This window comes from Phyllostomus discolor, chromosome 10 (genome assembly GCF_004126475.2).
Source record: "Phyllostomus discolor isolate MPI-MPIP mPhyDis1 chromosome 10, mPhyDis1.pri.v3, whole genome shotgun sequence".
NCBI classification, from domain to species: Eukaryota; Metazoa; Chordata; class Mammalia; order Chiroptera; family Phyllostomidae; genus Phyllostomus; species Phyllostomus discolor.
Genome location: NC_040912.2, coordinates 13,815,687 through 13,830,132, shown reverse-complemented (window position 1 = coordinate 13,830,132; position 14,446 = coordinate 13,815,687). Strand labels below are relative to the sequence as shown.

Below are 14,446 nucleotides of genomic sequence, written 5' to 3'. Positions count from 1 at the left end.
CAATGTCTGGTGAATACAGTGGATGAATCAGAACTTCTCAGCCAAACTGTAACAGTTTTTGCCTGATCATCAAAGAAACATAAAGTTTTGCGTTATCCTGATGAAAGATTATACGTTTTCTGTTGACTAATTCCAGATGCTTTAGGTTGAGTGCTGCTTTCAGTTGGCCTAATTGGGAGCCATAGTTGTTGGAATTAACCAGTTGGTTTTCTGGAAGGAGCTCATAATAGAGCACTCCCTTCCAATCCCATCTTATACACAACATCACTTCTTTGGATGAAGGCCTGCCTGTGGTGTGGTTGCTGGTGGTTCATTTCACTTGCCCCATGACCTCTTCCATTCCACCTTATTGTAAACTATGCACTTGTTATCACCCATCACAATTTGTTTTAAAAATAGAATGTTTTTGTTACATTTAAGTAGAGAATCACATGTGGAAATATGGTCAAGAAGGTATTTTCACTTAACTTATGTGGAACCCAAATATCAAAGTGATTAACATAACCAAGCTGGTGTAAATGATTTTCAGGGTTTGATTTGGATATTTTGAGTATGTCAGCTATCTCCTCTGTGGTATATCATTGGTTGTTGTCAAAAGACTTGATTTGATCGCTATCAACTTCAGCTGGTCTACCTGACTGTGGAATATCATCCAGTGGGAAATCTCCAGCACAAAATGTCGTAAACCACTTTTGACACATTTGATTATTCACAGTACCTTCTTCATATGCTGCACAAATCTTTTTTTGCATTTCAGTTGTGTTTTTACCTTTTTTGAAATAATAAAGCATAATATGCTGAAAATGTTTATTCCATCTTCAATATTGAAATGGCCACACAAAAATTCACCAATTTTTGTTTTTTTAAAATGCCTGCTGATATGACAGCTGTCACGTTACAGTCTAACAAAATTGTTTTGACAACTAAGCACAACTAGAGCTATCTTATTGAAAAATCTGAATGAACTTTTTGACCAATCCACTATTTATTTTTTACTGTTGAACCATCTTTATACTACTAGGATAAACTGTAGTTGCTCCTAATTGTTAATTTTAAAGATGTTGTTACATTCAGTTTGCCAATATGTTTAAGATATTTGCATATATGCTCATCAGTGGGTTTAGTTTATAATTTTCCTTGAGGTTTTTTTTTTAAATTCTCACTCGAAGACATATTTACTGATAGAGAGAGAGAGAGAGAGACATCGATGTGAGAAACATCATTTGGTTGACTCCCATACACACCTCAACCAGGGATGGAATCCGAAACCTAGGTATGTGCCCTGACCAGGAATTGAAGCTGCAAACTTTTGATGTATGAGGCAGTGCTCCAACCAACTGAGCCACCTGGCCAGGGCTGATTTTCTTTGAGTTTTGAAATCCACATAGAAGTTGGAAAGTTTTCAATCTTTTCTGTTTTATTTTAAAAACATGAATTATCTCTTTCTTGAAGGTTTGTTAAAATTTATTAAATCTGCTCAGGGCTAACATCTTTATAAAAAGATCTTTGAAAACCTTTGCAATTTCTTCTATTAGGAACTATTTCCTTATTATCTGTTTCTACTACAATAATTGACATTTTCTGCAAAAATCTCTACTTGACTAGATTTTAAAATATAATTGTTCATTGTGTTCTCTTTTTAATCTTTATGCCCACAGTTACTGTCTCATTGCATTCCTAATGTTATTTGTGTCTTCTTTTCTAAATCAGACTGACCAAGTATTTGTCTGCTTTTATTGGTATTTTTGAAAGAGCTGGCTAATTGACCAAATCTATGGTTCTTTATTTTTGAGTTGATTTCTGCTTTCCCTTTTATTTTTTTCTATTTCTGAATTTCTCATTACCTTGTAAATTTTGGTCTTTCATGATCCATAGTATTTTTCTCACCTTTTTCTTATTGCCCTTTTCCTGTGGGAGAATTCTTCAGTTTGATATTCCTACACATTATAATTTAATCTTTTTTCTTTATCTCCTTTGCTCTTTCTTTTTTCCCCTCAATTGACTCTAAAAAAATTGTGGGGGTTTTTTTGGTGGTTAATGCTTCAGTTTGTTGAGTTTGATGAGTTATATTTATAATGCTAGTTTTCTTAAGTGTTTTTTGATTCTTGATTTGTTCATATTTGTAATTGAAGGGTCTAGATTAAATATATTAAGTTTTCTCTAGCTCAAATAAGAATCCCATTTATATGTTATTGAATCTAGCTTCTGATTAAGAGTCTGTCCTCTGGTGATTATGGAGAAGTGGAACTTGCAAAAAAAAAAAAAAAAAAACAGCAAAATACCTTACCTTTTAAGTTTTGGGACTTTCCTTTTTTCTTGGAATCTCTGAGTACATTGGGATGCTTCCCTGTTTCTCTGGCTCCCACCCAGCTTTGCAAGATTCCCACTACAGAGAACTTCCTCTTTCATATATTAAGCTTTTACATACTCTAGAGTTGCCTTGTGGTTATTCATGTCTGAGCAATTATTATAGATTTAGTTCATGTTTTAATATTTTATAAGGTTAAGGCTCTCATTTCTTATATATTTTTCTCAGTTATTTTTCATATGTGTTTAGGATAATTTAGTTAAAAAGAACAATTGTATTTTTTAAAATAATTTGTATTACTAGATAACTATAAAGTCAGACCGGTGATTTGGCTTGTTAGGGGAAACCATTCCTTCATAATCTCCCGTCTCATACTCTTCCATCCCAGTAAAAAAAGGGGAGATGGGATTATGCCAAGTGTGAGAACAGTATTTTATTCACAACAGAGTATAGAATGAGTGTTGCATAGCAGGGAGGTTGTGTTAATGTTCTGACATCCTGGTTGATCTGGAGCCCACAACCTCACTTAACCTCCCCAACAATTCCTGTCTGTTTTTCCCACCAGTCAACTCTGAGATACCCCAAATTGTTCCCATTCAACCATGTACAAAGGGAAGATAGGAAAGACACCAAATACCCTTACCCCAACTTTCACCTTTGGGGTTAAATAGCCTGTGGCAGGAAAGGTGAACTATGATCAAAACCAAGTGAGGATTTTTAAAGAAGCATTGACGGGAACATTGACAATAACATCTGACTGCAACCTCAGAAAGAAGTGCTACCAGGGGAAAATAAATACTTAGCAGATGTTCTGAAACTCCACATAAGGACTGGGGACTGATCCTCTGAGAGCTTTGGGCTCGGTGGGGCTTTGGCCCGTCCAGATCTGGGCCTACTGAGCTGGACGACCTCGGGGCTGCCTGGCAGGCACACTGCAGTCTGACTGGCTGTGGCTTCAGCAAGACAGAGCTTGGCTCCTTTATTCTTTTGACTGAAGGGGAGATACGTCACTTGGTGGTTGTTGGGGAGACTTCAGGAGGCTGGGTTAGGTCTTTGGCTGCTGACTGGTTTTGTTGCCGAGACCTTTCACCTTGTGCTTTGATCACTGTTGCCAGCTCAGTCAGTGCCTCCGGATAGTGCAGGTACTCTGTCCACAGACCTGTTTCCTGGAGGGAGCCATCCATCAGGATGTCAGTCAGGGCCTTGCGCAGACCCTTTCAAGGGGTACTGGTGTGTCAAAGTTCTAGCAGGTAGGAGCAGAAATTCTTGCTCATTTAAGGAATGGGGATGCCAGCCTTCACCTTGAAATGGGATCCTGGCATGAATGGCATCCCAAGGTTTCATCCTGTACAGGTAGGTTTACTCTGATTTCCCTTGGGTTTCCAGATGTAGCAGTCTTGCATCATCCTCCACAAGGAGCTAGGGTTCATACTTGATCGACTGAAGCCTGAATAGTCCAGTGTCAGTCTCCTCTTTCAAGTCTTTGGGGGCACGTGTCCTACAGGGACACAAGGTCTTCTTCAAGATTTCATTGAAAAGCAAATTATTTGCTTCTTTACAAAAATAAATAGTAGTACAAACACCAGGTCAACCTTTGTCAGCCACATATTCACCCCGGACAGTTACTGTCCGACACATGGCCTCCTCACCCCATGCAAACTTCATGGGTTTTCGGTAGTGATGTTTCAGCCCTTTTCATTTCATGGCACACATAAACTAATTATGAAAATTCTGCAGCACCAAAAAATATATTTTTTGCCAGTCTATAAAAAACAGGTATAATTTTGATTCAGTCACACCAGACAGCTATTGTATTGGCTTTTGTCATCCTTTTATTTGACCATCTAAGAGAAAAGAGGTCAGTGCCTATGACTAAATTGTCAGGTATTGCATGTTTTAAAAATTCTTGCAGCACTTCGGTTGGAAACCGCTGGTTTGTGCTATTGCCCTGTGTCATGAGCCCAGGTGGCCTGGAGCTCCCTGGCCATTTCCTGGAGCCGGGGGGGGGGGGGGGGGGGGGGGGGGGGGGGGGGGGGGGGGCGGGGTCATTCAAGCCAGGCCTGGCCTGAAAGGTGGGCTGTGTGGGGGTCTGCTGTATTTTTATTAGAACTCTATTAAATGTACAAATTAGTTTCAGAATGTTTGGCAGCTTGATGGTACTCAAGATTCCCTTTCCAGGACATGGGATATTGACAGGTTTACCAGTTTTTAACTAAATTTCATATAATCAAAAATGAAACAACTTAAGAAGGTGTTCAGAATAACCAAGGGTATATTTCACAGTCTCTGCCACTTTTCTTCCCACTTAATTCAGTGCAAATACAAAAATTTCAGTACCTCAAGAACCAATACAGAAGATACATTTTTTAAAAAACCTGTAATACAACTGGAAATTTGAACACCAGCTAGATATTTGATGATATTAAGGAATTACTGTGTTTTAGATGTGCTAACAGTATTTTGGTTACATATTTTGTGCTAACAGCATTTTGTTTAAAAAGAGTCTTGATCTTTTAGATGTATACACTGAAATATGAAATCTAGGGCTTGCTTCAAAGTTACGTAGGATCGAAAGTATATGGGAGTAGGAAACAAAATTCCCACGTGCTGCTAGTTGTTGGAGCTGATAGTTACTGGGTTCGTTGTATTTTTTTGTCTTCAATAATGTATGGCTGAAATTTTCCATAATAAAAGTTAAAAATAAAAAAGATGTCAAATACAGAATGTCAAAGGAAGGAAAAAAAGTATGAAAAGTAAAGCTTAAACTACATTTATAGTCAGAGGGTAAAAATATGCCTAAAGATTGTTGATCCTATTGTTTTCTGCCCACTTAAAGGTACTCGTTGGGCCTGCAGCAAAATTGTGAAGTAGCTTCTGTTTCCTAGTGTCTTCTTTCTTCAGCATAGCCCATACTGGTTTTCCTTCTCTTTGTTTTAAGGGCATGTTTTTTCTCCTGTTCACCTCTTTACTTCCAAAAATGTCACTCATTTACATATTCTGAGTAGGAGCCTTTTTTCAAGACTTAAAGTACAGGGAAAGAACACTTTGGGAGGGAGTTTAAGGGTAGAAGCCAGGGAATAGGTCTGATAGAGTTAGAAAATTGCTTGAGTATTTGGAAAAAATTACTGCTAGAACTTTGAAAAGTTTGTTGGAACATTTGGAAAAACTTGTAGGAGTCCCATATGAAAAGTACCTACTGTTAGTTATATAAAAAAGAAAATTGCCAGCATAGGGATGGGGAAGGTAAAAGCTTAACCCTCTAGTATTCTAACAGAAAATAAATAGATAATGTCTGAGTGGATCAATTTAAAAGTAGCAACATTAGCATATATTCAGAAATATAGATGTGATTAAAAGAAACTTAAATTCAAAGTAGTTGCTTCTGGAGAGGTGGGATGAGTTGGGAGGGAGATAGATAGTATGGAACAGAGAACTGCTATATTTCATTATAAGCCACTTAGTAATACAATCTGACTTTAAACAGTGTTTACATTTTATTTTAATAAAAGTAGAAAAAGAATGTTAAAAATAAACAACTAATATTAGTAGACTTAAAGAAATGTGAAAAGGAGATAAAACTAATATAAATAGTCTAAATAAAATCAAGACTGATAGGAAATGAAAAGGGTTATAGCTTCACTCTCTTGCATATGCATATTCATTTGTCCAAGGACCATTTGTTGAAAATACTGCTCTTTCCTCCACTGAATTGTCTTTTCACCCTTGTTGAAAATCAGCTGACTAAATTTATGGAATTATTTCTGGACTCCCATTTAGTTATATGTCTGTCTTTATGCCAGTCTTGTTTACTGTAGCTCTTCAGTCAGATTTGAAATTAAGTGTGGATCTTCCAGCTTTGTTCTTTTTGAAAATTGTCTGGGTGTTCTGTGTCCTCTGTACTTCTCATATGAATTTTAAGATTATCAATTTCTGCGACAACAACAACAAAAAAGAGGGGACAGCTGAGATTGTGGTAGGGCTGTGTTAAATCTGTGGCTCAATTTTGTGTATATTGCCATCCTAACGTGAAATGGGATAGCTTTCTGTTATTTGTCTTCTTTAATTCTTTCAATAGTGTTTTATAGTTCCAGTGTACAAAACCTTGCACTTCTTTATTAGAAATTATTATCCTGATTTCTAATTGTTTTATTTGTGATATTGTTGTAAAAGGAATGGTTGTCTTAATTTCATTTTCAGGCTGTTCATTGTTAGTGTATAGAAACACAATTGATTTTTGTATTTTGATCGTGTATTCTGTAACCTTGCTGAACTCATTTATAAATTTATAAGTTCTAATAAATTTATTTGTATAGTCTTTAGGATTTTCTATATACATGTCATCTACAAAAAAAAAGATAGTTTTACTTATTCTTTTTCAATGTTGATGCCTTTTATTTCTTTTTCTTTCCTAACTCCCCACCTAGAACCTCCAGTAGAATGTTGAGTAGAAATGGCAAGCGTAGACTTCCTGCTTTGTTCCTGATTTTATGGGAAAGCCTTCAGTTTTTTACCATTAAGTATGATGTAAGCTATGGAAATTTTTACAGATCTCCTTTGTCAAGTTGAAGACATTTCTCTTGTATTTGTTGATGTTTTTATAATCAAAGGATATTGGATTTTGTCAAATGTTTTTTCTGTGTCTATTTAGATATCATTTTTTTGTCCTATTAATACTGTGTATTACATTGATAGATTTCCATATATTGATGAATACCCTTGCATTACTGGGACAAATTTTACTGGTCATTCTGTACAATCCTTTCTGTATGTTGCTGGATCCAGTTTGCTAGTCTTTTATTACATATTTTTGCATCTTCATTTATAAAGGATATTGGCTGTAATTTTCTTGTGATACCTTTATCTGGATTTGGTATCAGATTCTCATAGAATGGTTGGGAAGTGTTTCCTCCTCTCCTTTTTGGGGGGAAGGGGATTTGTGAAGTATTGGCTTTAGTTCTTTAATGTTTGATAGAATTCACCAGTGAAGCCATCTGGTTCTGGACTTGTGGGAAGTTTCTTGATTACTGTTTCAGTCTCTATACTTGTTTATACCTCTATTAAAGTTTCATATTTCTTCCTAAGTAAAGTTTTTCTATTTGAAGATATAAAGGAAGTGTAAGATTATAAGTATGTGTAAGGTAGTCTGATAAAGCCCAAATTGCATATAAAAACCTGTCCTACTAGTAATTCATGAGAAGTCAATTTGAAACTTACACTGTTTAACAATTCAGGTTTTTAAAAATGTGATTTTTTTCAAGAGTGTTCATTGTTAATGCCTTTGAGTTATTTTATAATCATTTAATAATGGCTTGACATTTAAGGCTTTTTAAAATTTATTGGGGTGACATTGGTTAATAACATTACGTGTTTCAAGTGTACAATTCTATAATATTTACAACATCTTTATGTTTGGTATGTGTTCACTGAAGGCTTTTTTAGTTGTTGTTAATATATTGCTTTTATCTCAGCAGCAATGCAGCAAGTGTTGGATAACCTTACGGAGCTGCCCTCATCTACAGGAGCAGAAGAAATAGACCTAATTTTCCTCAAGGGGATTATGGAGAATCCCATTGTAAAATCACTTGCTAAGGTATATGGGTTTATTAATAAGATTATTAAATTATATTTTTAAAGATTTTATTTATTTATTTTTAGAGAGGGGAGGGGAGGGAGAAGGAGAGGGAGAGAAACATCAATGTGTGGTTGCCTCTGTGTTTCGCCTACTGGGGACCTAGCCTGCAACCCAGGCATGTCCCCTGACTGGGATTCAAACCTGTGGCCCTTTGGTTCACAGGCCCGAGCTCAATCCACTGAGCCACACCAGCCAGGGCCAAATTATTTTTTAAATTGCTTTTGCAGAGGTCTTTTTAGGTATTGGTGTTTTAGAACTTAGGCTTAGTTAGCAAACAGTACTAACCACTTAATGAAATCTTTGTATCCATCAAAATTGGACCACTTTATGCCTCTTCTTTGCTGACTTTAAACATAGGGTGAAATGACCCTTAGTTTTAGCCTAACACATTTAAAGTTTTAGGGAAACTCTAACTGAATAGTCATGTTTTAATGGGACCTGTGAAAAAGATCATGGTCCTATCTCCATTTTCAGCAACAGCAAGGGTACCGATTGATTGATTGATTGATTGATTTTTGGTTATTTTATTTTATTTTTTATTCTATTTAATTTTAATTTAATTTTTTTCCATTACCATTTAGTCTCCTTAAACCCCCGATCCCCTGCAGTCACTACACTGTTGTCCATGCCCATGAGTCCTTTTTCCTTTTTGCTCAATTCCTCTACCCTCTAACCTCCCCACACCCAGAGCTGTCAGCTTGCTCACTGTCTGTGAGCCTGTCTCTGTTTTCCTTGTTTGTTCAGTTTGTTCATTAGATTCCACATATGAGTGAAATTATATGGTATTGGTCTTTCTCTGACTGGTTCATTTCATAGGCATACCTTGGAGATAATTATGAGTTCGGTTCAAGACCACCACAATAAAGGAAGTCACAACATTTTTGGTTTCCCAGTACATATAAAAGATACATTTACACTATACTGTAATTCATTAAGTGTGCAATAGCATTATGTCTTAAAAAAGTACATATCTTAATTTTGAAAATACCTTATTTCTAAAAAATTATTTTAAAATAATTTTTTAAATTATTAAAATCATTTTGCTGGTGGAGGGTCTTGCCTCTCTGTCGATAGCTGCGTACTGATCTGGGTAGTGGTTGCTGCAGGTTGGGATAGCCCTGGCAATTTCTTAAAATAACACAACAGTGAATTTTGCTAATCAGTCCACTCTTTCTTTTCGTGAATGATTTCTCTGTAGCATGCAATGCTCTTTGATAGCACTTAACTCACAGTAGAATTTCTTTCAAAATTGAAGTCTTCTCAAAACCTGCCTTACATAATATTGTCTAGTTTCTAAATCTATAAATCAAAAGCTGTAGATTAAATGAACATGGGGATGAGTTTTAAGAGATACACTGACAAGAAAAACTGACAGCTAACAGTATGACATCAAAGGAAGAGTAAAAAAACGATTTTTAAAGTACCAATAAGAGCTCAGGGTGAGCCACATAATACAGGCTTAAAGGGCCTGCCCCTATGTATTTTAACAGACCCTAAATGTATTACTTTTTTCACAACACAGTACAGTGGTTGATATTTGTGACAAAATCTTGAATCTGAAAGTAAATCATGTCCTATATGTTATTATTAAAATAAAGGATCATCTATTAAATTTTGGAAACACTGCAGTCAAAAATGACTAAAATAAAAAATTCCAGTTGGGCAATCAGCAGGTGGATTAGTTTCTACTTATATCATGCGATCTTAAAATGGATTAAGTTTGTGAGGAAAATAATCTGCATCATTAATTTGCTCTTACCAATGGAAAGCTTTGTAAAAGTTATGATCTTTCGGAAGTCTTAGAAAAAAACAAGTGGCTAAAAAATGATCATAAGAGAGGATTAAATCCACACTCTGGGAATGACAAATGGCTATGTGAAAAGGTCAGAAAGGATATATGGCACTGGGTCTTTAAAGCAAGAACCATTTGGGGAAAGCTACGGAGCAGGAGGGCAGGGCTGTGAAGTCCTTACTCACAGTAGAACTTCTTTCAAAATTGAAGTCAGTTCTCTCAAACCCTGCCACTGTTTTATCAGCTAAGTTGATATTCTGAGTCCTTTACCAGGAGTATATTTCATCTCAAAAACCACTTTCTTTGCTCACCCATAAGTAGCAACTTTATCTGTTAAAGTTTTATTGTGAAATTAGAGCAATTCAGTCACATATTTGGGCTGTGCTTCTAATTTTAGTTCTCTTGCTGTTTTCCACTACATCTGCAGTTACTTTCTCCACTGAAGTCTTTAACCCGGAAAGCCATCCATGATGGTTGAAATCAACTTCTTCTAACCTCCTGTTAATGTTGGGATTTTTACTTTTTCCCATGACACAAATGTTCTTAATGGCATCTAGAATAATGAGTCCTTTCCCGAAGGTTTTCAATTTACTTTGCCCAGATCCAATGGAGGAATCGCTGTCCATGGCAGCTATAGTCTTACAAATGTATTTCTTAGATAGTAAGACTTGAAAGTTGAAGTTACTCCTTGATCCATGGGCTGCAGAATGGCTGTTGTGTTAGCAGGCACAGAAACAACATTAATATTCTTGTACATCTTCATTGGAGCTTTGGGGTGACACCCATGAAGCAAAGTGCAATAAAAACAAGGTATGCCTGTGCAGACAGACATACGTACATACATACATAAGTGAAGGATTGACGGCTTAATATTCTTAACATGTTACTTCTCAGCAAACAGCTATATATATTCAGTATAATCCCAGTTAGAATTTCAGGTTGACAGGATGATATTGAAATTTTTAAATAACACAATTTCGAAGGACAATTTTGAAGGACAACACAATTTTGAAGGACAGCAAAATGCTATGTCTTCCGTGGCCTGATTTCAAGGATTACAATCACTCTACAGTAATGAAGATTGTAGTTTCAGCATATAGGTCAGTGGCATGGAATAGAGTCCAGAAAGAGACCTACACATACAGTCAATTGATTTTTGTTAATAGTGTCATGGTAGTTCAACGACAAAATGATCATATAATATTTTCAGTGAATGTTGCTGGAACAGTTGAATATTTATATACAAAAAAAATGAACATCAACTTTTTCTTCACCTTGGTTATAAAACTTAGCTCAAAATAGATCTTAGATCTGAAAACTAAGAGGTAAGACTTAAAACTAAAAGAACACATAAGAAAAAACTCTGTGACCCTGAGTTAAGGAGAAAGTTTTTAGGTAAGATATAAAAAGCATAGAACTTAACAAAAAAAATTGATTAATGAGATTTTATCAAAATTAAAAACTTTTCCTTTTCAAATGACACCATTAAGAAAATGTAAAGGTAAGCTACTGACTGGGAGAAAATATTTGCAAAACATATCCTACAGAGAGCTGTTCATTTGTTGCTGGTAGCAATGTAAAATGCTATAACTACTTTGGAAGACGGTCCGGCAGTTTCTTACAAAGCTAAAAATAGTGTTACTACTACACAGTCTAGCAGTTGTGCTCCTTGATATTTACCCAGGTGAGTTGATCATTGAAACTTAGAAGTAACCAAGTTTTTCAGTAAGGTGCTTGGATAAATACTGTGTGGTACATCAGACAATGGAATGTTATTCAGAGATAAAAAAATAAATGAGCTATCAAGGCATGAAAAGACATGGAGGAACCCTTAAATGCATATTGCTAAGTGAAAGAAGCCAGTCTGAAAAGGCTACATACTGTATGATTCCAACTATCTGACATTCTAGAAAAAGCAAAACTATAGAGACAGTACAAAAAAAATAATTGTTGGGGTTTGGGAGAGTGCAAAGGAGGATGACTAGGTGGAACACAGCATTTTTAGGGCAGTGAATAATTGTGTGATAAAGGTCATACAGACCTTTACAGAATAGTAAAGGTGGATAGATGACATTAGCATTTGTCAAAACCCATGCAACTGTATAACACAAAGAGTGGACCCTGATGTGCACTATATAGACTTGAGTTAATAATACTGTGTCCGTATTAGCTCATTAGTTACAACAAATATACCACAAATATTTCTTCTTTTTCCTTTTTCTTCTCCTCCTCATATTCTCATTATGTGTATGTTACATCTTTTGTAATTGTCCCACTTGTTTCTTAGATATTTTGTACCATGTTTCATTCTTTTTTCTCTTTGATTTTTAGTATCACAGGTTTCTATTGACATATCTTCTGGCTCACAGGTTTCTTTTCATGTACTTATTGGCCATGTGTTTATCTTAAGAAACATGTCTGTTGAAGTCCTTTGTGCATTTTGAATTATTTTTTGTTGTTGTAGAATATTAGAAGTTCCCTGTGTTGTAGAATATTAGAAGTTTCCTGTGGATATTACTCCCTTATCAAATATATGATTTGCAATAATTCTCCCATTAGTTGGTTGCCTTTTTACTCTTGGCATTTTCTTTTGGTGCACAGATTTTTAAATTTTCATGAACTCCAGTTAATCAGTTTTTTCTTTTGTTGCCTGTGCATTTAGTGTCATATCCAAGAAATCTGAGAAATCCAGTGCTGTGAAGTTTTTATGTTTTCTTCCAAGAATTTTAAAGTTCTAGGTCTTACATTTAGGTCTTTGATCCATTTTGAGTTAATTGTTTTACATAATGTTAGGTAAGGGTCCTATTTCATTCTTTTGCATTTGATTATCCAGTTTCCCAGCACCATTTTCTTGAAAATTATCTTTTCTCCTTTGAATGGTCTTGGCATCCTTGTGAAAAATTATTTGACCATATACGAGAGGGGACCCTCTGCCAAAAAAAAGAGAGGAATTATCTTCTGGAGGGTGGGCCCCATGTAGTACAGGTTTCCTGTGCTAGATGAGTGTTCCAGGAACCCATCTGTAATAGTGTGCCAGCTGGCATTGTTGTGAGAGGTGCATTTGGCTTCAGTGATTTTTTTTTAAGACTCCTTCAATACATTTGCCCATTTCATGATGGGTGACTTACAAGTGAGTCCACATGCCCATACCATTCTGAGTGTTCAGTAGTTTTTTTACCAAAAATGGCATGACACCCCTGCCCTACCCTCCCTGTTCACCTGATCTTGCCCTGAGCAACATTTTTTTGTTTCCCTGGATGAAAAAAAATCCTCAAAGGAAAACATTTTGCTGATGTGGAAGAAGTGAAACAAAAAATGACAGAAATACTAAAAGATATTAAAATCAAAGTTCAAAAATTTTGAGCAGTTGAAAAAATTTCTCAGTGTTTTGCATCAAATGGAGAGTACTTTGAAGGTGATTGAAGTTTAAATATGTAAGAATAAATACACAATTTGTTATAAATAAATTCTGGGGTTTTTGGGCTACCCCCTTGTATGCAAAAGTTTATTTCTGGACTCTCTATTCCATTGGTCTATATACCTGTCTTCATGCCACTACCACACTGTTTTGATTATTGTACCTTTGTAGTCAGTTTTGAAATCAGGAAGTATTAGTTATTCTACTTTGGTTTTTTTTCTTCAGGATTGTTTTGTCTATTCCGAGTTCTTTGCAGTTCCATATGAATTTTGAAATCAGCTTGTTGGTATCTATAAAGAACTCTGCATGGATTCCAGCAGGCATTTTAGTCTGTAGATCATTGTGGATAATATTGCCATCTTAACAATGTTAGCAACTTCAGATTCAGGAACATAAAATGATTTTCTATTTAATTTATTTCAACAGTATTTTATAGTTTTCAGAGTATAAGTTTTATGCTTCATTTATTACATTTACTCATTTTATTTTCAATGCTATTTTGAGTAGAATTATTATTATTTTTACCTTGAGGTTGTTCATTGTTAGTTTATAGAAGTACAGTTGATATTTGTACATTGGTCTTATATTGTGCAACCTTGCTGAACTTGTTTATTGGTTTTGATAGCTTTTTAGTGGATTCCTTAGAATTTTCTAAATAAAAATCTATGAATAAAGATAGTTTTACCTTTTTTTCCTCAGCCAACATACCTTTGATTGGTTGTCCTGATTAGAACCTCAATACAAATGTTGAATAGAATGGTAAGAGGGGGAACCAGCTATTAACTGTAATAGTATTCACTATTAAATATAATAGCAGCTGTGTTTTTCTCTAAAATCTAAGTCTTGATTTTTTTTTGCATATGATTACACATCAGCACCTATAGAGCACCCTCATTCTTTGTAAAAGTGGCATCATTCTCCATTATCTGAATATAACAAAAAAATGTTAGTTTACATTCTGGTAGATATTTATATTGCTTTTTCTCTTACAAACCATGCTCATATGTGTAGTCTTGCTACATGTTATTTTGTACATGTATGTGTCTTTAGGATAAATTTTAGGAGAATCTCATAATTTTGACAGATATGGTCAAACTGCTCACCAAAGTGTTCCTATCAGTAAAATATGTGTGAGAGTGCCTATCTTCTGCCATATTCTCACCAATATGGAATGTAATTAGAATTTTTACTTTTGCCTGATAAGGAAAAAAGATTGTTTATTATATTCTTAATTTGTATTTCTTTTATCATGAATGAGGTTGTGTATCTTTTCATAAACTTAAGAGGTATTTGAAT

General features: G+C 35.2%; 1 protein-coding gene and 1 pseudogene across 2 annotated transcripts in view; one reads left to right on the top strand and one right to left on the bottom strand.

Moving 5' to 3' along the window:
• The window catches only part of MPP6 (membrane palmitoylated protein 6), a 100,438-nt gene that overhangs the window by 41,441 nt on the left and 44,551 nt on the right, over nt 1-14,446 (top strand). For both annotated transcript variants that reach the window (XM_036010495.1, XM_036010494.1), the window contains exon 2: nt 7,780-7,898. In XM_036010495.1, the coding sequence (XP_035866388.1) occupies nt 7,782-7,898 (117 nt within the window). In that variant the 5' untranslated portion in view covers nt 7,780-7,781. The remainder of the gene's footprint in view (nt 1-7,779; nt 7,899-14,446) is intronic.
• LOC118497044 lies at nt 1,357-4,027 on the bottom strand (annotated as a pseudogene).